This window comes from Hyla sarda, chromosome 10 (assembly GCF_029499605.1).
Source record: "Hyla sarda isolate aHylSar1 chromosome 10, aHylSar1.hap1, whole genome shotgun sequence".
Lineage (NCBI taxonomy): Eukaryota > Metazoa > Chordata > Amphibia > Anura > Hylidae > Hyla > Hyla sarda.
This window is the reverse complement of record NC_079198.1, coordinates 24,325,722-24,348,105: the sequence shown is the minus strand read 5'-3', so window position 1 is coordinate 24,348,105 and position 22,384 is coordinate 24,325,722. Positions and strand designations below refer to the sequence as shown.

At 42.2% G+C, this 22,384-nt stretch overlaps 1 protein-coding gene across 7 annotated transcripts in view; it reads left to right on the top strand.

Annotated features, from left to right (window-relative positions):
• LOC130294104 (galactoside alpha-(1,2)-fucosyltransferase 2-like) overlaps positions 1–21,394 on the top strand; it is a 37,240-nt gene extending 15,846 nt beyond the window's left edge. For 5 of the 7 annotated variants that reach the window (XM_056543556.1, XM_056543558.1, XM_056543557.1 and 2 more), the window contains exon 2: positions 20,134–21,394. In XM_056543556.1, coding sequence (XP_056399531.1) covers positions 20,134–21,335 — 1,202 coding nt within the window. In that variant the 3' untranslated portion in view covers positions 21,336–21,394. The remainder of the gene's footprint in view (positions 1–20,133) is intronic. The other 2 variants (XR_008848384.1, XR_008848383.1) reach the window with 1 other exon arrangement.
• The last annotated feature ends 990 nt before the right edge of the window (positions 21,395–22,384 follow it).

Here is a 22,384-nt window from a genome sequence, read left to right as displayed (position 1 = left end):
TATTCTTGCATAAGATATTGATATACACAATAGTAGTAAGGTTGGGCATGTCAAAGGGCGGGGTCAGGGGGTGGCAAAATTAGCTTTCGCCTAGGGTGGCAAAAATCCTTGCACCAGCCTGTATAGGGGATATGTTTATTCACACCCCATTTTGCAATAAAGTTCCCACCTATGTGACTATTTAGTGAAAAGTACAGGCAACCAAATACTAAAACCCCCACATTTTTTAAACCTAAGGTCATAGCAAGAAAGTATAATGTAGGGAACCCAGGTCTACACTGTGATATCAACAAAATTTTTTGAACAGACCATAGTTTACATAAATAAGGTGAGAACAAAAAAATGTAACTGAGGAAGTTCAGCAACCACATCCTCTAGCAGTAAAATGATTAACCCCTTAAGGACGCAGGGTTTTTCAGTTTTTGCACTTTCGTTTTTTCATAACCCTTTCAATTTTCCACCTAAAAATCCATATTATGGCTTATTTTTTGCGTCACCAATTCTACTTTGCAGGGACATAAGTCATTTTACCCAAAAATTCACGGCGAAGCGGAAAAAAAAATCATTGTGCGACAAAATCGAAGAAAAAACGCCATTTTGTAACTTTTGGGGGCTTCCGTTGCTACGCAATGCATATTTCGGTAAAATGACACCTTATCATTATTCTGTAGGTCCATACGGTTAAAATGATACCCTACTTATATCGGTTTGATTTTGTCGTACTTCTGGAAAAAATCATAACTACATGCAGGAAAATTTATACATTTAAAAATGTCCTCTTCTGACCCCTATAACTTTTTATTTTTCCATGTATAGGGCGGTATGAGGGCTTATTTTTTGCACCGTGATCTGAAGTTTTTATCGGTACCATTTTTGTTTTGATCGGACTTTTTGATCACTTTTTATTCATTTTTTTAATGGTATAAAAAGTTACCAAAAATACGCTTTTTTGGACTTTGGAATTTTTTTACGCGTACGCCATTGACCGTGCGGTTTAATTAACGATATATTTTTATAGTTCGGACATTTACGCACGCGGCGATACCACATATGTTTATTTTTATTTACACTGTTTTATTTTTTTTATGGGAAAAGGGGGGTGATTCAAACTTTTATTAGGGAAGGGGTTAAATGACCTTTATTAACACTTTTTTTAAACTTTTTTTTTGCAGTGTTATAGGTCCCATAGGGTCCTATAACACTGCACACACTGATCTCTCATGCTGATCACTGGCGTGTATTAACACGCCTGTGATCAGTGTTATCGGTGCTTGACTGCTCCTGCCTGAATCTCAGGCACGGAGCAGTCATTCGTCGATCGGACACCGAGGAGGCAGGTAAGGGCCCTCCCGGTGTCCTGCAAGCTGTTCGGGACGCTGCGATCCCAAACAGCCCGACTGAGCAGCCGGGTCACTTTCACTTCACACGCGGCGGTCAGCTTTGATCGCCGCATCTGAAGGGTTAATACAGGGCATCACCGCGATCGGTGATGTCCTGTATTAGCCGCGGGTCCCGGCCGTTGATAGCCGCCAGGACCGACCCGATATGCTGCGGCGACACCGTGTGACCCTGCGGCATATTGCGGGAGCCGGTGGAGGACATAAATATACGTCCTTCGTCATTAATGGGTTAAATTACTTATTTTATGGTATACAGCTATCTATTTTCTTCTTAAAGTGGTACTCCCGTGGAAAACTTTTTTTTTTTTTTTAAATAAACTTGTGCCAGAAAGTTAAACAGATTTGTAAATTACTTCTATTAAAAAATCTTAATCCTTCTAGTACTTATTAGCTGCTGAATACTGCAGAGGAAATGGTTTTCTTTTTGGAACACAGAGCTCTCTGCTGACATTATGACCACAGTGCTCTCTGCTGACATCTCTGTCCATTTTAGGAATGGACAGAGATGTCAGCAGAGAGGACTGTGGTCATGATGTCAGCAGAGAGCTCTGTGTTCCAAAAAGAAAACCATTTCCTCTGTAGTATTCAGCAGATAATAAGTACTGGAAAGATTAAGATTTTTAATAGAAGTAATTTATAAATCTGTTTAACTTTCTGGCACCAAATTAAAAAAAAAAAAAAAAAGTTTTCCACGGGAGTACCCCTTTAAGAGGTTGATGTGTCATCTAGGAACATATATGAGTAAATTTTCAGAGAAAAAATTACAAACACAGGAAAATGAAGTGAAATCACTATTTAACCATTCGACATTATTGTATTCTGCAAACTGGATAGATGAACCAAGCTGAGACATAAGCAGGCATAAGGGATGTAGTGGAGCCTACTCTATTACCTACATAAACATGCAACCTTCAGTGACAGCTATCACGCCCCCTCCCGTAGGCTTGCATTGAGGGGCGGAGCGTGACATCACATGGGGGGCGGGGGCGTGACGTCACACGCCACCCGCCCTTTAGTCGCATGTAATCAGTCCCAGAGCGAACACGCTCCAGTGACTGATTACAAATGGGGTGCCGCGTGCAAGATCACGGGGGTCCCCAGCGGCGGGACTCCCGCGATCAGGCATCTTATCCCCTATCCTTTGGATAGGGGATAAGATGTCTAAGCACCGGAGTACCCCTTTAAGTGCAAAACAAAAAGGTGCAAAAAATTGCCTGAGGTACAATGCTGCACCAAAATAGAGACAAATCTACACACAAAAACAGCTCCAAAGACAATATTAAATGCCCCACTCTGTTCTTCCAGCAGCACTAACATCTGTTTCGTTCTCCAAGAGAGGTCGTTTCTGTTCTACTGAACCTCCTTTGGAGGTGTCTTGTATTGTTTCATTGTTGCATTGTTTAGTATGTTGACCTCATACAGAGGCCTCCTGTTAGGCTGCTTTCACACTATAAAGTTGCTCCTTTTTAAAGACCCGTTATAATGTCCCATTAGGAAACCCTTAAAAACAGCTGTTAAATGGCCATTACAAAATCCCATAGGGCCGTTAAAAAATCCCATTCAAGTCTAAGGGATTTTTTGATTAGCCGTTATCACCCGTTATAGCTCGTTATGAATATCGGACGTTATTTGTGACGGGAGAAAAATTTGTCCATATAGCGTTTTTTCTCCCATCACAAATAACGTCCGTTATTCATAATGGCTACTGTATTACGGGGGATAACGGCTAATCACAAAATCCCATAGACTTGGATGTGATTTTGTAATGGCCATATGGGATTATGTAACAGCCGTTTAATGGCAGTTTTTAAGGGTTTTCCTAATAGGACATTATAACATCTTTAAAATGGAGCAACTTTACAGTGTGAAAGCAGCCTTACTGCAATACTGTTGGCGCACTACAAATCAAAGCCAGCAGTAAACCAGACCATAAAATCTATCACATTGCAAGCAGCATTATTCAGTGGGCTTACCTCAGACAAAGACCTTCTGTGACCTGCAATACAGTTGGTGCACTACAAATCCAAGCCAGCAGTGAACCAACCGATAAAATGACATACAAGTATCTAGCAAACTGAGCAAAGCAGTGGGCTGACCTGCATTTTAGCAATACGTATTAAAAGCACTGTGAATACAACATAGCCATCTAAAGCACAGTTACATGTATTTTCCGGGTTTAATCATACCAAGTTCATTCACCTGAGTTTAACATAACAATGTTGTTAAAAGTATTAAAAGTTAATGCAGCATAGCCGTCTAAAGCGCAGTTATGTGTATTTTCTGGGTTTAATCAAATCAGGTTAATTTACCTGGCTTTTACAAAATAATGCAGTTTGAAGCAATAAAAGTGAACACAGTATAGCCATCTAAAGCACAGTTACGCATATTTTCTGGGTTTAATAAAACCAAGTTTAGTAAACTGGGTTTACCATAACAACACAGTTAAAAGTGTTGAAAGTGAATGCAGCGGAGCCATCTAAAGAGCAAATATGTGTATTTTCTGGGTTTAATCAAAGCAAGTATTTTTTACACAGCTATGGCGTTCTAGTTATGCAAAAAAGGGCACAAAAAACCTCCTTATAGCACCTAACTAAGACATACCTTTTATTAGTATATAAGGAGTAAAATTAAAGGAACATTTTTGAAGTGACACCTATATTGCCAGAGGGAAATAAACAATGTTATGTATCAACAAGTGTGATAGCATCTATGACCAGTGTGCTGGGTGTAAATATTGGTGCCACACTTGGTAATAGAGCAACAATCAATGATTAATACACCAACAATGAATAACACAACAAAACAACTAGCCCTCACCCCCCCCCCCCCCCGGACATGTTTCGCGCCATAGAGTTTCCTCAGAGGTCTGGGATAAGCTGGTCAAGCCCAGATCTCTAAGGAAGCCCTATGGAGTGAAACATGTCAGAGGGGCTAGTTGTTTTGATATTTTATTCATTGTTGCTAGAGGGTGCAAGGTGCACTGCAGGCACCAGCTACTGCAGCTTTTATATAAAGTGTGGTACCAATATTTACATCCAGTGCACTGGTAATAGGTGCTATCACACTTATTTATACATAACATTGTTCCTTTTCATCTGGCAATATAGGTGTTGATATCATTGCGCTTCATATTTTTTTCCTTTTATTTTAATCTGTATACACGTATAAAAGTTACATTTTAGTAGGAGGCTATAAGAAAGTTTTTTTTGTGATTCTGGTATTGATATACCTTTGACTTTTAAAGGGTAAATTTTTTTGTGGGTTCTAGTTATACAACAAGAAGGAGAATGTCCAGCGCAGTAGAAGCTCAATTGCAGATAAAATTTATTCTGACACGACAGTACAGGTAAAAGAACAGCAGTGACGCGTTTCGACCGCTTAAGCGATCTTAGTCATACTGGTATACGGTTCAAACTGTTGGATGTCCTATATAGGGGAGGTGCTCACACTCACAGGTGTTAATCATCCTCTCTTAGTGAGGAGTACCTCCCCCAGCACAGGAAGTTCCATTACAAATAAAAAAAGGTAAATAAACATAGTCCATTTACATACATCAAATTAAACATGGACAAACTCAAAGAAAAAAAGGAAAAAACACCATGTGTAAATCCAATAAAATCTTTGTAATGTGCAATAAAGAAAAGAAAAAGAACAAACAAACAGATAAACAAGGGCTTATGAGGAAGTATGGTTTAACGCACCATGTAATGCATATGTGTAATATTATTTTTATCTTTATTCCGACAGTATATGTCATATGCAATTGCACAGTGCGAAAAAACAGCTTGCGGCTATCATGACTCAAATGAGGGCAAATAGTAATAATGAATGTAGAGAAAAGAATCTTTTCCCAAATGGGGGGCAAGAACATGATTGTTTGGATATATTCAATAGTATGATATACTCAATATACTCAATAGTGTAATATTACATCTTGTCTTTTATTTAGCCCTTTCGGGTATCTACTGTCCAAACACATGATCCAGTAAACTTCCCTGTCGAGAAGTTTTTGCCTGTGATTTCCTCCCCTCGTTGGTATGGCTACTCTTTCTATGCCTTGGAGAACAAGTGTATCAGTGTTGCCATTATGTTTGTCCGCACAATGTTGGCTGGATCATGTCTAGAATTAAAGTGCTTAATATCAGACAGATGTTTCCGAATCCTTATCTTTAGGGGGCAAGTAGTGCACCCTACATACTGTACATTGCACTTTCGACATGTGACCAGATAGACAACGTAGCTTGTGTTGCAGTTTATGTATTGTCTTATGGTGTGAACCTCATTTCTAGTGGTGGAGCAAAAATCTTTAGATGGATACATAATACTGCAGCACAAACATTTTTGGTGACCACATTTGTAAGAGCCAGTATAAGTTAACCATGTAGGTAGTCTCATAGTCCCTGTTTTAAAGAGACTAGGGGACACCAATTGTCCTATTGTTGGTGCTCTCTTCGGTACACATCTATATCCTTTTTGCAGTGCGGATCTATAGGTAGGATCACCCATGATAATTGGCATATATTTGTTTATAATACGTTTGATAGACCCATAGTCCGCACTGTATTGGGTGACAAATGTGACTGGTTGTTGACTCGCATCTTGTTTATTTGAGTGTCTCTTCTTCCCAAATATTAGATCTGATCTATTTTTAGTCCTTGCTACGTTAGCCGCCTGATTTATTAGCCCCTTTTGGTATCCTCTATGTAATAAGCGATCACTGATTTTTGTCACCTCCTCTTCAAAGTCACTATCCTGCGAGCAGTTGCGACGTGCACGTATCATCTCCCCCACAGGCACATTTTTTGCAACGTGGGGGGGATGACAGGAAGCAGCATGGAGGATGGTGTTGGCTGAGCTTGGTTTACGGAAAGAACGTGTCTTAATTTTATCAGTGTCTGGGCATCCACAAATGGTTAAATCCAGAAATGTAACCTCATCTGCAGCCAAGCTGACAGTGAAATTGAGGTTGGCAGTGTTGTCATTCAGATACCTAGAAAAGGTATCAATGGCCACTACATCGGACCCCCAGATAAACAGGAGGTCGTCGATGTAGCGGCCATACCACTGGATCTGGGGGGTAAAGGGGTTGTGGGGAGAGAAGAGTGTCCCCCTCTCCCACCAACACATATAAATGTTGGCGAGAGAGGGGGAGAACTTAGCCCCCATAGATGCTCCGGTGGTCTGCAGGAAGAAATCACCATCAAACATAAAAAAATTGTGTGTGAGCAAAAAATCCACTACCTCAGTGATAAATTCTCGCAGGCCACCGGAGTACCCCGAATATGTCTCCAAAAACCACGACAGTGCAATCAGGGCCTGGTCGTGGGGTATCACTGAGTAAAGAGACGTGACATCGGCGGTGAGCCAAGTCCATCCCCGCTGCCAATTCATCTGGTCAAGAATGGAGAGGAGGTGACCTGTGTCCTTAATGTGGCCTGGCATCTCTGCTATCAATGGTTGGAGCATTGCATCCACCCAAGCACAGAGATTCTCATTGAGAGAAGAGATGCCGGCAACAATGGGGCGCATAGGTGGAGGGAAAACATTCTTGTGGACTTTTGGGAGTGAGTGAAATATAGGTGTCACCGAATGTTGTACAAATATGAATTCTGCCTCCTTTATAGAAAAAAAACCTCCCTCAACTCTCAAGTCCACAAGTGCCTTAAGCTGTTTTTTGAATACAGGGGTGGGATCACATGACAGGGGTCTGTAGGTCACACCATCATCCAGCATTCCTAAATTAAGTTTCCGATACAGACCCTTGTCAAGGACAATAATTGCTCCACCCTTATCAGCCTGTCGGACGACAATGTCATCCGATTTGCTGAGATCCCGTAAGGCAATACGTTCAGGTCTCGATAGAATATTACGTGAGTTGGTCTGATCAGTCCTGGTTCTGGACAGCTCCAGGAGCTCATATTCAACCAGCTCCTGGAACTGATCCAGGACAGGTGTTCTGGAATTAATGGGATAGAACTCCGGATTGCTAGTACTAAACAAAGGAGGACAACATTCCGCAAGATTGTCAGCTGCTAAATGCTGTAGATCAGATACCGTAATTAGATCTTTAAATGAGGACGAACCAGTTGCCCCGTACCCTTCTCGAGCAATACCCGTAGTGTCATCATCATACGGGTCTTGTTCGGTAACATCATCAGATTCATATGCAAGATTGGCATTAACAAAATGTTTGTGAACAGTAATGTTACGTATAAATTTATTTATATCCAAAATGGTACGGAAAAAATCAAAGCGGCAGGTGGGGGAAAAAGAAAGTCCTTTTGATAAAGCAGTCAATAAGGTCGTGGGTAAGATTTTAGCTGATAGATTGAATATGGGGATCGATCTTACCTCCTGCGGCCGTGTCTCGTGCTGTGACGTGTTTGGGCGATGCTTTCGCCCAGCTCGGCGTTTTTTGATGATGGTGCTCTTGCGCGCGTCGCTTTAGATGACGTAGGCGCTGGTGACGTGGCGGCCGCAGGAGTTAGCGCTTGCGCAGATGGAGATCGATCAGATGGAACCGGAGTCAACTCGGAAAGTCCAAGTTCTGTAGCATTAAAGCTGACTCTTGTATCCTTGGGCTTGTATCGTCTCCGTCCCTTGCTCTTCAGGATCGATCTTGGAGTGGAAGCCCTTGGACCCGTCTGTGGCCATTGGAACACTGAGTTACTCCGCTAATCTTGTAAGTCTCTGACAAATTTATTCTGTTTGATTTCAGTTATGGCATTTTCGAGTTTGGTCAGGTTTTCTTTCATTTTTAACTCTAATTCTGTAAATGATGTATGCTCTTTAAATTTTTCTGTGGATTGCTGTAAGGAGGCAATTTTATCACCAATTTCTTTGAGAGCTTTTTCCTCATGTTTAATGATGAGTGACATGAAGCGTGTGGAGGAATCTGCTAATAGAAACTCCCATTCCTGTTTAAACTCTTCAGAAAAAATGGTAGTTGGGAATTTCTTGATACGAAGGCCTCTCGGAATCATCTGATTTTCTACGTATTTCTTTAACGTGGTTACGTCCCACCATATGCGAGACTCCGAGGTTAGAGAGTCCTCCAGATCCCTCATAAGGGTTTGTAGTTCCAACTTGTCCTGAGTTGCCGTGTCAGTAGCGTTAAACATTGAACGCATTCTTTCAAAGCGAGCTTGGCGGAGATCCTCCGGTATTATATTGGCAGCAGTTGCCTCATCCATTTCTTTGGTGATGATTCACACCGGAGGTTCAGGTAGGGGGAGCGCGGATCAAGTCCGATATAGTAGCACAGTCCACAGGTATATCCAGCTCACCCCTAATAGGTTTCCACTCACGCGCAACGGACAACAGTCACAAAACCACAGGTCACAATTTTTTTTTTTTTGTAACCTGCAGACGACTTGCAAAATAATTGTGGCATTGCAATGAGAATACCAAATGAAAAACTTGGTAGCATCTGCAAAATTCAGCTGTCTGTTATAAAAAAAAGATCATTTATAAAAAAATATTTCTGAGATTATTTCATTATAACACGAAGAACAACTGATTCTCAATTCTTAAAATAATTAACCTGCTGTTTGGAACTTTGCAAACACAATCTTCTATCTGTTATTTTTCAGCCCTGTATTTTTCAGCCATCCAAAGGATGGGGGATAAGATGTCTGATAGCAGGGGCTGGCCGTCACGCCCCTTTCCATAGACATGAATGGAGGTGGGCGTGACGTAACGTCACAAGGAGGCGTGGTGTTACGTCGCGTCTCTAGTCCCGGAAACCCAGAGGTTTATATATATTTATACATAGAATGCAGGTGCTGCGGGGAGATCCTGGGTGGGGGTGCGGTCCCCAGTGGTGGGCCCCCCACGATCAGGGGGGATAAGATGTTTTTGCTCAGAATACCCATTTAAGGCCCTGCCCCACTGTCCTGAGACATCTGCATAAACACGTCAAACCGAGCCGTACATAATCCCGGTTACCTGCTCCTCTTTGCCTATATATATACTCAGTAAAGACTTGTGGTAGACTTATCAAAACTTGTGTCGAGGTAACGAGGTGCAGTTGCCCATAGAAACCAGTCAGATTGCTTCTTTAATTTTTCAAAATTGAAAGAAGCAATCTGATTGGTTGCCATGGGCAACTGCACCATTCTCCCTCTACATTGGTTTTGATTGATCTCCACCTGGGTGCTGTGTGCAAGATGCATCCAGAAGACTTTCAGTGAAGTTTCTGAGGCCGGAAGAGCCTAGCCGACGCTTCTATTCCTCCTCCAGTGTGTGAAGAGTCCAGCTCTATTTTCACATGAGCAACCACAAAGATCACGACAGAGAGAAACACACAGGTTCTGGCAACGGCAGTGCGTGTCTAAAAGGGGATCTGAAATCCTACAGTCACATATGAAACCCAGGCTTTTAACCCTTTACTTGCAAGGTTTCATTGATCTTAAGCTTGTTTTAAAAAAAAATCTGCAGCTTTTTAATACTAGATACTCCCTTTGTCACGTGTGTTCTCATGTGTATGGGGGATTCCAGTATGGGACATGGGTGGGTATTCCCTTTATGACTATTGTACAGACAGAAGACAAGTTCTGCCATGCCAGAAATATAGTAAACATGAAATGTAAATGCATATGCTGATTAAGGCTGCTTTCACACTATAAAGTTCTTCCGTTTAAAGATCAGTTATGAAATTCCGTTATAAAGTCTTTTATGACGGATCCTTAAACTTCCGTTAATAAATCCCATTAAAGTCTAAAGGATTTTTTTATCTTCCGTTTGTACCTTTTTTGTTCCGTTAATCTAACGTCCGTTAGTTATTAGGGAAGAATAGTGCGGACATGCAGTTTATAATTAACGGATCATTGAACGTCCGTTAATTATTAACATTGAAGCCTATGGCCTATGAGCATGCTCAGTAGAGACTTCACACTCCTGAAGTCACATGGGAAAGTTGAGTAGTGCTCACACCCCCTGTCACACCCCCTCTACTTCCTGGTCAGACAACAGGAGGCAGCAGTAGGAGTCTGTTCTGGGTATCCGTATTCATCCGCCGCCATCCACCTGATAACACCCCTGATAGCACTTCAACAGCGCTCTATTAACAGCCCAAGAACCAGAGCAGTGCACCCACCTGCACCCCCCCCTCCAGGAGGCAGAGCAGTGCACCCTCCTGCACCCCCCCCCCTCCAGGAGGCAGAGTAGTGCACCCTCCTGCACCCCCCTCCCCTCCAGGAGGCAGAGTAGTGCACCCTCCTGCACTCCCCCCACTCCAGGAGGCAGAGTAGTGCACCCTCCTGCACCCCCCCCCCCCCCCCCCGCCGATAGTCTGATAGCAAGCAAAGCATCCGATAGTACTCTCCCTCTCAATGCTGAAATGCAGACTGCGGCAGGATCATTGTGACATCCTTTTATACCCTCCCCTTCAGCAGGTAGGAGGAGGAGCTTCAGCTGTTGCAAACTGTGCAGGTAGGGAGAGGTTAAACAAAGGTGAATATAACGGACGTTAATAATAAGGTATTAACGGATAATAACAGATAAACATTTATCCGTTTAATTAACAGACGTTAGAAATCTATTCATCCGTTATAATCGTTTTATTCATCCGTTATATAACGTCCGTTAAATCACTATAGAATTGAATATAACGGATGTTTCATAACGGATTTATGAACCATAGTGTGAAAGTAGCCTAAGATATAATAGAGAGAATAGATGAAGCACTCACTGGGTATCAGTATAAAAATTCATGTTTATTCCATATCAAAAACGATAAAACAGCATAGCGCGGAGACAGCGGGTTGCGTGGATTGGCCATGACCATTTCTCACCACACATGTGCTTCTTCCGGCCTCCAGGTGACAACCATTTCTCACCACACAGGTGTTTCTTCCGGCCTCCAGGTGACAACCATTTCTCACCACACAGATGCTTCTTCCGGCCTCCAGGTGACAACCATTTCTCACCACACAGGTGTTTCTTCCGGCCTCCAGGTGACAACCATTTCTCACCACACAGGTGTTTCTTCCGGCCTCCAGGCTGGAAGAAGCACCTGTATGGTGAGAAACGGTCATCGCCAATCCGCGGTTCCCTGTCTCCCTGTTATGCTGTTTTTATCGTTTTTGTGATTAAATGAGTTTTTATATGGATACCCGTTGAGTGCTCCATCTATTCTCTCTATTATATTCTTATCAGTATACGTATGTAGGAGACAGGGACGATGAGGGCAGTGTGGATTGGCGACAAACGTTTCTTAGCATACAGGTGCTTCTCCCCATACAGAGCCACCTGTGTAGGGAGAAACGGTTGTCGCCTGGAGGCCAGAAGAAGCATCTGTGTGGTTGTAAATGGTTGTCACCAATCCCCTCTACCCGCATGTTCCTTGTCTCCCCGCTATGCTTTTTCATAGTTTTTTATATGGAAATAACAAGAGTTTCTATATGGATACCCGGTGAGTGCTCAATCTATTCTCTCAATGATATCCTACTTTTGCATACATTACTGTGTGACTGGATGCTGAACACTCCGGAACGTACCATACAGTACCGCGCTGTGCCTGGGGATATATCTTACCTTTATTTACATATACTCATTTTATTTCATGTATACCAGTGGTCTTACCAGTGGTCTTAAACTGTGGCCCTTCAGATGTTGCAAAACTTCAACTCCCAGCATGCCCGACAGCCATTAGCTGTCCGGGCATGCTTAAATTTAAAGTTTTGGAATGCCATAGTTTGAGACCACTAATCCCCTGATGCATACTATATTTGTGTATTATTTGTATGTGGGGGGCGCAGCCAACTGGTATGGTGAGAACCTCCATTTTATATACCATAGCGGTAGTAGTGTGCTACTGAACAGGGGTGGACTGACAACTCATGGGGCCCCGGGCAATAGAGGATCATGGGGCCCCCATGTGCGTCAGCCTCCGGCAACTCAGCATCATCAACCAATGAGAAGGCTGATGCTGGTCGATGTCCAGCATTAACCCTTTAGACACAAGCAAAGTTGATTGTGGCATCTAAAATAGAAAAACCTCATCTAAAATTGCTAGCTCAGTGGGTTGATTGGGACTACCGTAACAAAATTGCGGGGTCCCGATCAGCTGAATGGAAGGCGGGAGGATCCTTACCTGCCCCCGCAGCCGATTACACTGTTCAGTGTTTGCAATCTAAGGATTAAATGTAATAGTCTAATATAGGCAGTAAAGAATGGTGAATAAAATGTAAAATAAAATAAAAAAGTGAATAAGCCCATTTCCTGATAAAAGTTTGAATCAATTTTATTTTACTACTTTATTATATAATAATAAGTAATTTATAATTCTAACTACATGCACCAAAATTAGTGTGTTTAAAATTGTCATATTCTGGCCTCTATAACTTTTTTATTTTTATGCATACAGGGCTATATGAGGGCTCATTTTTTGCGCCGTGCCCTGTAGTTTTATTGGTACCATTTTTATTTTGATGGGACATTTTTTTTTCTTTTCTTTTCAAAACGAGTTTTATTAGAAAGTCATAGAAATAGTACACAATACCAAAGCGGTTGTACATGAGGTATACATAAGTTGTCTATATCAAGAACAAATAACTGAAAATGCAGCACAATAATCTAATATAAGAAGATAGACAATCTCATAGTAACTGAAAAGTGTGCTGGCTGCAAGCTATAACCCTCTCAGTGGAAACCTTCTAACAGTATTGAACATGAGGGATAAAAAGATCCAGAAACAGATATAGAGGAAACAGGAAGGAGTGGGAGCAGGAGAATAGAGACAAGAGGGAGAAGTAAAAAGAAGGAGGGGGGAGAGTTAGGGACAGGGGGTGTAGATAGTAGGAAGAAAACAAAGTAGAGAAGGAGCACTCACCTCGGGACCTCCGACCGTCTCCCCCCCCCCCCCGCATCCCCGCCATCCTCTACCAAAGGGGGGGGGGGGGGGTCGTCCAGTAGTCAGCTCAATATATCACTAAGCTCAGTAGTCAGTAGGGAGAGGGGGGGGGGGATGGGTATAGGGACGTGTACAGGTATGAGTCAGGGCCTGGGGGGTGGAGCACAAGGAAAGTGAGGGGGGAAGGGTGGTCAATCCGTCCTATAAAGGGGCGTCTCGATAAAAGTCAACCAGGGTTGCCATATGGCTTGATGGGACATTTTTATAGCTTCTTCTAATTTTTTTTTTTACGGTATATGAAGTGACCAAAAATGCGCAATTTTGGACTTTGATATTTTTTTTTACATGTACGTCATTGACCGTGCGGTTTAACTAACATTATATTTTAATAGTTCGGACATTTACGCACGCAACGGTACCTCATATGATAATTTTTATTTTATTATTTTAAAAAAATGGGAAAGGTGGGGATTCAAACTTTTATTAGGAAGGAGTTAATTAACTTTTAGAAACTTTTTTTTAACACTTTATTTATTTTTAGCCTCCATAGGGGGCTACAGCATGCAATCTGTTGATTGCATATGCTGATCAATGCTATGCCATAGCATAGCATTGATCAATGTTATCGGTGCTCTACTGATCCAGCCTGCTGAGCAGGCATGGAGAAGCAGAGCACCGATCGGACAGTGAGGAGGCAGGTTAGCACCCTCCCGATGTCATCTAAGCTGATCGGGACATCGCAATTTTGTCCAAAATTGCTGAGTTTTGGTAACTTTATATAGCACTAAAATAACGAAAAAGAGAGATGGTCTCAACTGGCAGGTAGGAGATGCTCAACCCCACATGCGGTTGTGCATATATACTGGGGGAGCAGATCCTGCCCTTGCAGTCTGTTGCTAAGGGTGATCCCCAGCATAAAAATGCATACGGTGGGGGATGCCTGCAAACAAACTGTGCCACATTAACATCCTACACGAGATAACTGGTTCGGATGTGTAACAATTAGAATAATAACATACAGGGATAGGTGCACTACTGTGGTAGATGTAACAGTGACATTAGCTATCCCTCAACACTGATGTTAAAATTGAGACATTAGCCAGTATATCCTTATATGAAGGACATACCTGAGCCCGCACACCAATGCCAAGGTTTCTCAAGTGGCATGGGACCTAGCACTAACCTACCTGTGCCTGATAAGCAAAACCAGGGGCCAGTGGGCAATTACGGCAGCATTAGGTCCGACTCACAGCTTGCTCCCAGTTACCTCCAGTGTGAACTGGGCACACATACAATGGGAGGAGGGAGGCAAGCTATAAGCCCCACCCAAGTGGCTGAGTATGTATGCCGGCCTCACCTGTGAGGCCGGCATACATACTCAGCCACTTGGGTGGGGCTTATAGCTTGCCTCCCTCCTCCCATTGTAGGTAATACATACTCAGCCACTTGGGTGGGGCTTATAGCTTGCCTCCCTCCTCCCAGGTAGGTTAGTGCTAGGTCCCGTGCCACTTGAAAAACCTTGGCGTTGGTGTGCAGGCTCAGGTATGTCCTTCATATAAAGATATACTGGCTAATGTCTCAATTTTAACATCAGTGTTGAGGGTTAGCTAATGTCACTGTTACATCTACCACAGTAGTGCACCTATCCCTGTATGTTAACTTTATATAGCAGATTTTTTTTTTTAAAGTGATCAAAAATGGTACCGATAAAAACTACTGATCACAGCGCTTTCATACATCCTCATACATGGAAAAATAAATGTTATAGGGAATCAGTAGAGTACAATTTCAAGCATACTTATTTTCGTACAAAAAGTTATTTTTTAAGTAGTAAAATAAACTAAAACCTATATAAATGGGGAGAACTGTGTTTATCGTTCCAAGTAATGATATGTTGTCTTTATTGATTCTCCATATAAGGCTCATAATGCTTACTCTTTCTTATTTCTTTTATGCTTATAGTTTCCTGGAACATTAAGGGACTGTGGTCCCCCCAAAAACACAGCATGGTCCTTCGTCCCCTTAAAGGGGTATTCTGGACAAAAACATCTTATCCCCTATCCAAAGGATAGGGGATAAGATGCCTGATCGCAGGGGGCCCGCTGTTGGGACCCTCCACAATATCCCTGCAGCACCCCCATTATATGCGAGGCTGCGCCTCTAGTTTCAGAAACTTCTAGGTTTCCGAGACTGGGTATGTGGCGTCACGCCTCGCCCCCTCCATTCATGTCTATCGGAGGGGGAGTGATGGCCATCACATCCCCTCCCATAGACATGAATGGAGGGGTCGTGGCATTACGTCTCGTCTCCAGTCCCGGAAACCCAGAGGTTTCCGAAACTAGAGACGCAGCCCAGCATAGAATGCGGGTGTTGCAGGGAGATCGCGGAGGGTCCCAGCAGAGGGCCCCCCGCGATCAGACATCTTTTTTCCCGGAATACCCCTTTAAGAGATTGTCAGTGGATATTGCCCTTCTACAAGAAACACATTTGGACACAGATAGGCTCACTACCTCTGCAGTGAAATACCTTGGGGTTTGGGTGGGATGATAAATAAGATAGTGGCAGAATTACGTAAGTGGGAGTCCCTGCCTCTTCCTTTGCTGGCCTGCTGCCACCTGGTCAAAATGCTCAGTTTTTCCAAGCTGCTTTACCCTGTCCAAACGATACCGGTCCTGTTACACCACGAGACATCACATTGTTGACTTCCTCTTTTACCAGGTTTATCTGGGCTAATAAACGACCCAGGATCACTTAACACAAGCTAATGCTGCCTAGAGCCAAGGGGGGAATAAGTGTTCCTGACGTGAGACACTATAACCTGGCCTGTTTCTACTCCATAGTATTGATTCGCTACGAGGCAGTGACTTCTTTTCTAATACGGCCCTGGCGGGTGCTCTGTTGGGGCCTTGGGATCTTTCCGCCCTTTTGCAAATTATGTTGTAAAAATCATTTCACAATAGGTAATGCCAATGTTGTATTATTTTGTCTTATGGAATAAAAATGTTTCCTTTAAAAGCTTCATGGTTACAGTAATCTGACTGTGTTATGAGTCACATGCCATACTGTGGATATTTAAAGCTGCTATACAATTTGAGCAAGATAGGTTGGGGTGCAGCATTTAAGGGATCTACTAGTTTTCATACTTAACAATATGGACTTTTCTGCAGAAAGATCGCCATGCGCAGTTCTTAGATTAGTCTTAGGTTGTTGATGGTAGCACGCAGTAGCAAATAGTCAACACCCCTGAGGAAGTCACATTCGGTGACGGAACGCGTGGGGTCTCTTCATGGACATGGGCTGACCAGGTCTATTTTTCCTCCCTTCCTTCCTCTGTCTGTGACCACTTTACCATACTGTTGTATACCAGCAACTCTTGTGTTTAATATTGGCATTACTTTTGATTGTGATTTCTATTGGCTGTATAACTTAGTTTAGCCGGTCTCATTATATCAAGACTTTTATCTTATACAGGTGTCCCTCATTATAGTGTGATAATATTGTAATTATCACTGCATTGTTTGCACAATAATATACTGTATACCTTACCTACTATACATTGTTTTTCCTACAGGGCTTGTGTATTTTTCAGGGGTTTGTTATTTGGAGGTTCCATTAACATTCTTCACCCATGTCCTTGGTTGACCATCACCTGGTCTTCTTGTTGTAGTGTGGCTCTGTGTGAGCCTTTAAGTGTTTTTATTCTTGTGTGTCTTTCTTCTGATGTTTTTGTACTTTGTATATGTTTAATAAAATATGTAATTGATAGATCACATTTGATATTGATTGTGCATCTGTTATGGCATATAGTCTTTGTTTGCAGTCATATATCAGCAAATAATAGAGGACAATGGTTGTGCAGGTTCATATTTATAGCTCTTGCTGCCCTAGACACTAACCTTATATATGCCCCTATAAAGATCACAAATTATTACTGTGATTTGCTTGTTTTTGAGCAGTATGAATGATAACGGGTAAATGTTAACAAAGGAAATGATCAAGAACAAAACTACTGTTTTTTGTCGATCATGAATTGTTATCCTGTATATAGTGCTCATTGCACACCTCCCAACTGTCCTGGATCCTGCAGGACCTTCCCGAATTTGGGGCCCTACCTTGCTGTCATTGGACATCTGCTGCACGTCCTGTGCTCCCCATAACACTGTCAGAGGAAACGCGTTACACCGAGCAGTAGATAATCCCAGCTAACTGTTCCTCCTTGCATATATTAAAGATTGTGTGCTATGTGGAAGATACTTCAAGAAGACTTTCAGTGAAGTTGGGGGAGGCCTGGCTGATGCTTGTAGTCCTCCTCCAGTGGTGTGCAGGGTCCAGCTCTCTTTTCACAGAAAAGGGAATGAACACAAAGTGCACAGACAGAGAGAAACACACAGGTGTGAAAGGGGATGTAGAATGCTACAGTCACAATGAAACTCCATTTACCCCTTTACTTGCAAAGTTTTATTGATTTTAATGGGCTAGGGGATAAGATGTCTGATCGCGGGGGTCCCGCCGCTGGGAACCCCCGCAATCTCTCATTCGGCACCCACCTGTCCCCGCCGTGCACCCAGCCATATGTAAGCCGCACCCATATAGTTCAGCGCTTGTGTACCCCTTTATTAGCAATAAGTGTGTAATTTTTCTCTAGCTGCAGACCCGTATAAGGGCTTGTTTTTTTTTTTATAGTTTTTTGTGCCATTAACAGTACGTTGTAACAACAATAATACACAGATTACAATGATACCCAAATATAACTAAGAAAATTAATATGCGTAAAATTGTCCTTTTATTTTCCTGGATGGCAATATGAGGTGCTCATTTTTTGCGCCATGATCTGTAGTGTTTTTTGGTACCTTTTTTGTTTTTATGATCAAAAATTGGTAAATTTTGGTATTTAAATTTTTTTATTTTAAGTTTATGCCATTCACTGTGCAGTTTCAATAATGTTATGGTTTAGACATTAATCCACGCGGCGATACTACATATGTTTATTTTTGTTTACATTATTATATTTGCAAAAATGGGGGTGATTTAAACTTTTATTGGGGGAGGGCTTATTCACATTTATTACCTTTTTAAAAAAAATTATTTTCTTCACTTCATTTTTTAGTCCCTGCCCATCACACTCATAATTACACCCATAATTGGCTGAATTGGGCTTCACACTTTTTTGTCTGCCTGTTTTGTTTTTGATGTGATCCTCTGCTTTGCAAAGAGTTAAAGGGGTACCCCGGTGGAATTTTTTTTTTTTAAATCAATTTAAAAAAAAATTGTTTTCCACAGGAGTACCCCTTTATGTTCTTCCTGGGCTGGCAGAAAAGGGTTAAGCCCATTTCTCCTGATTCATTATGGGTGTAATGATGGACCTGATGGACAGTGACCTCCCTTAACAGAGGACAAAATACCAAAAACAAACATACTTGTGGCGGGCCTGCTCTCTGACTTGGGCCCTTGGGTAATGCCAGAGTACCCGATCTGGTCATGTATGTGTGTGGAGGGGCTCCAGTATGCAACATGGATGGGTATGCACTTTACAACTACTGTACAAACAAGGACATGTTCTGCTACACCTTTTTGGCCCCATCACTTGCATATTATAGAACTAACTGTTCTTTATGAACACCCAGTCGGCCAACAGTCAAGTGTAAATCACCAAGTCAGTGCGCAGTCTGGTGTAAATGCTGCCCCTGGTCCCTGCACAGTCCGGTGTAATTGCTGCCCTGGTTGAAGCACAGTCTGGTTGAAATGCTACCCCTGGTCCACGCACAGTCTAGTGTAAACGCAAATCTGTGTGTGTGTGTGTGTGCAGAGCTGTGAGTGTGTGTAGAGTGCAGAGCGGTGAGTGTGTGTATAGTGCAGAGATCTTTGTGTGTGCATACAGGACAAAGTTGTGAGTGTGAGTGTATGTACAGTGCAGAACTGTAAGTGTGCGCGTACAGTGCAGAGCTGTAAGTGTGTGCATATGTTGACCTGTACAAAAATTCACTCTACTATTCATTCCACTATAGGGGTTGTTAACATTGGTCAATCCCTTTATGTTAGAAGGATCTCCCAATAAATAATGTAAAACAAAGCAGCAGATTTACTATTGCAAATGTGGCCTAGTTTGTGCATGAGTTCTGGGGCAATTTGTGCCAAAAATACACTTTTCCCAGCTTCTAAAAAAAAGGGTGCGACCTCTGAAAAGGGGATGTGCCTTTACTAAAGGGGTGTGGCTGGAGATGCAATACTGTGCTCCATAAATGCGCCAGGATTCAGTTGCAGTTTAAGCCACAATTTGGTCTAAATGTAAACTAGACTGTCTAAGAACACAACAGATTTATCAAACAGCCTGATACACAACTATCTGGTGCATTCTTAGAATGTCTAATCTATGTATAAACCAACAATTAGAATGTCTCCAAAATCTTCTAACCAAATTCTGGTGCATTTTGGGGCACAATGTTGCATCTCAAGCCACTGTACAGACTATTTTTGTAGATTTGGGCTATTGTGTTCTGTTACTGGGTTTCCCCAATTGGGTTTATAAAAAGATGAAGACACAAATTGGGAAACCCTCTCTAAATGTCCAAATACTGTATGCTATATGAACATGTGTTTTCAAAACCAGACAGAACCTTCATTGTATTTTTTGTGGTTGTTAAGTTATAGCCATTTCTGTACAACCCTTACCCATACACAGATATGCCTTCAACAAGGGTTGGTTACAGATTTAGCTTCCCTGTGGACTTTTTCAGAATAAAATATATGAATATTTACATTTAGGCTATTTCTGTGCAGCCAGAAGCCTTAGTCACATAGCATCTTGCCAATGTGCATTACATCTGTGACTATACCACTGTGCACTTACTTACCTATATTTTGTATCCATTTCTTTTGTAGTTGGGACCCCTGAAAAAATGAACAAAAAGTTATTTTGGTCCATTGGTTTAAGCCTACTTATCCTTGCCATGGGATTCACCATCATTTACAGCACCGACCTGAATGTTAACATGTTCACGACTGGGAAGAAAAAAATTATTCTAGAAGACACATCAGAAAAAAAAGTTCTTGAAGAATTTCAGCCAGAAATAAGGGAACCCAATTCACTGAAGGGTATATGGACTATTATTGCCACTGGGCGTTTGGGTAACTTAATGGGCGAGTATGCAACGCTTTATGGCCTTGCCAAGATAAATGGCCAACAAGCTTACATTTCCCCAGAGATGCACAACCAGCTGTCAAACATCTTCAAGATTAGATTACCTATACTTCACCCAGAGTCTATTAACAGAATCCAATGGAGAGATTATGAACTTCACGACTGGATGTCCGAGGAGTACAGACACATTGAAGATAAATTTGTCCGTTTCACTGGTTGGCCTTGTTCATTTACTTTCTACCACCAAATAAGAGATGAGATTCTCCGAGAATTTACTTTCCACGATTTTATTAAAGAGGAGTCTAACGCTTATCTTGAGAAAATTCGAGGAGACAAGAAGAACGTCACCTTTGTGGGGGTTCACATTCGGAGGGGAGACTACGTGCATGTGATGCCAAACACATGGAAAGGGGTGATTGCTGACAAAGGTTACTTGCAAAAAGCCACAGACTACTTCAGAAATAAGTATGAGAACCCTCTTTTTGTGGTCACCAGTAATGGGATGGATTGGTGTAAAGAGAATATAGACAATTCATTGGGTGATGTCCACTTTGCTGGAGATGGACAGGAGGGCTCGCCTGCTCGGGATTTTGCATTGCTGGCACATTGTAACCACACCATCATGACCATAGGGACATTTGGTATTTGGGTGGCTTACTTGGTAGGAGGAGAAACCGTCTACTTAACCAACTACACTTTACCTGACTCGCCCTTCCTTAAAATTTTTAAGTATGAAGCTACTTTTCTTCCAGAATGGATTGGAATTCCGGCGGACCTCTCACCACTTCTTAATGACAATAATCCCAAGCATGGTTTTCATTTGAGTATTCAGGAAAACATTGGGATTTTTGTGGTGTTTTTCCTGGTGTTTTTAATAGCATTTTCTTTTTACAAAAAATGCTTCAAGTTAAAAAGCTACATGCTGACAGGCAATAGACATTAAAAGCAATACGGCTGTTACATCTGTTTATTTTTTTTTGGGGGGGGGGGGGGGTCCTCATTGTTGGTGGATTTTTTTGGATCCTAGGCATTTTTTTCAAAACACAGCATGCTATAGGTATCGTGTTTTTTGCAGCTTTTCTATAGAGAAATAAATGCCTAAAAAAGTGCTTTAAAAAATATATTTACAGTCAGGGCCAAGGGTTTTGAGAAATTTTGGATTTCACATATTTTGCTGCTTTAATGTTAGATTTTTTTAGACATATGTTTCTATGGTTACCGTAGGACAGTTTATAAGGTTTTAAACTTTTATTGACATATACATCAAGTTTTAGCAAAGGAAACTTCATGATAGAAAATCACTTCTTCTGTAGACTAATCACTATACAGGGGTTTAATGGGTACTCCGGCAAAAATAAATCTTATCCCCCTATCCAAAGGATAGGGGATAAAATGTCTGATCGCGGGGGGCCCGCTGCTGGGACCCAACGCAATCTCTGCTGCTGCATCACAGTCATCCGGTGCATGAAGCGAACTTCATTCCATGTCTGATGACTAGTGATGTGGCACTGACGTCATGGCCATGCCCTCTTAAGAAGTCATGCCCTCCTTCTCAATGCAAGTCTATGGAACGGGTGTGACAGCTACCACTCCTCCTCCCATAGACTTACATTGAGGGGACATGTCTGTGACATCACGAGGGGGCATGGCCATGATGTCACGAGCCTCCGCTGCCGCAGATGGCGTTCTAGACTGTGCTGTAGGTAGATCGCAGGGGTCCCAGCAGGGGATAAGATGTCTAGGGTCAGAGTACCCCTTTAAGTTACTTTCTATTACACTTGATTTTAGGCAAAAGACCGATAAGCGATAAGTTACTTTCTATTATGAGGCCCCCTTCGGAATCTTTTGGACATCTTGAAGAGTGATTGTCCAGAAAGTCCTGTGTCATGTCAACATTAAAGCATCCTGAGACCATTCATGTGTGGAGCTGTTTTTAATCCAGTGGACGTACTGCCTGTAAACACCGCCATGAACAAAGAAAGGTATCTAAAC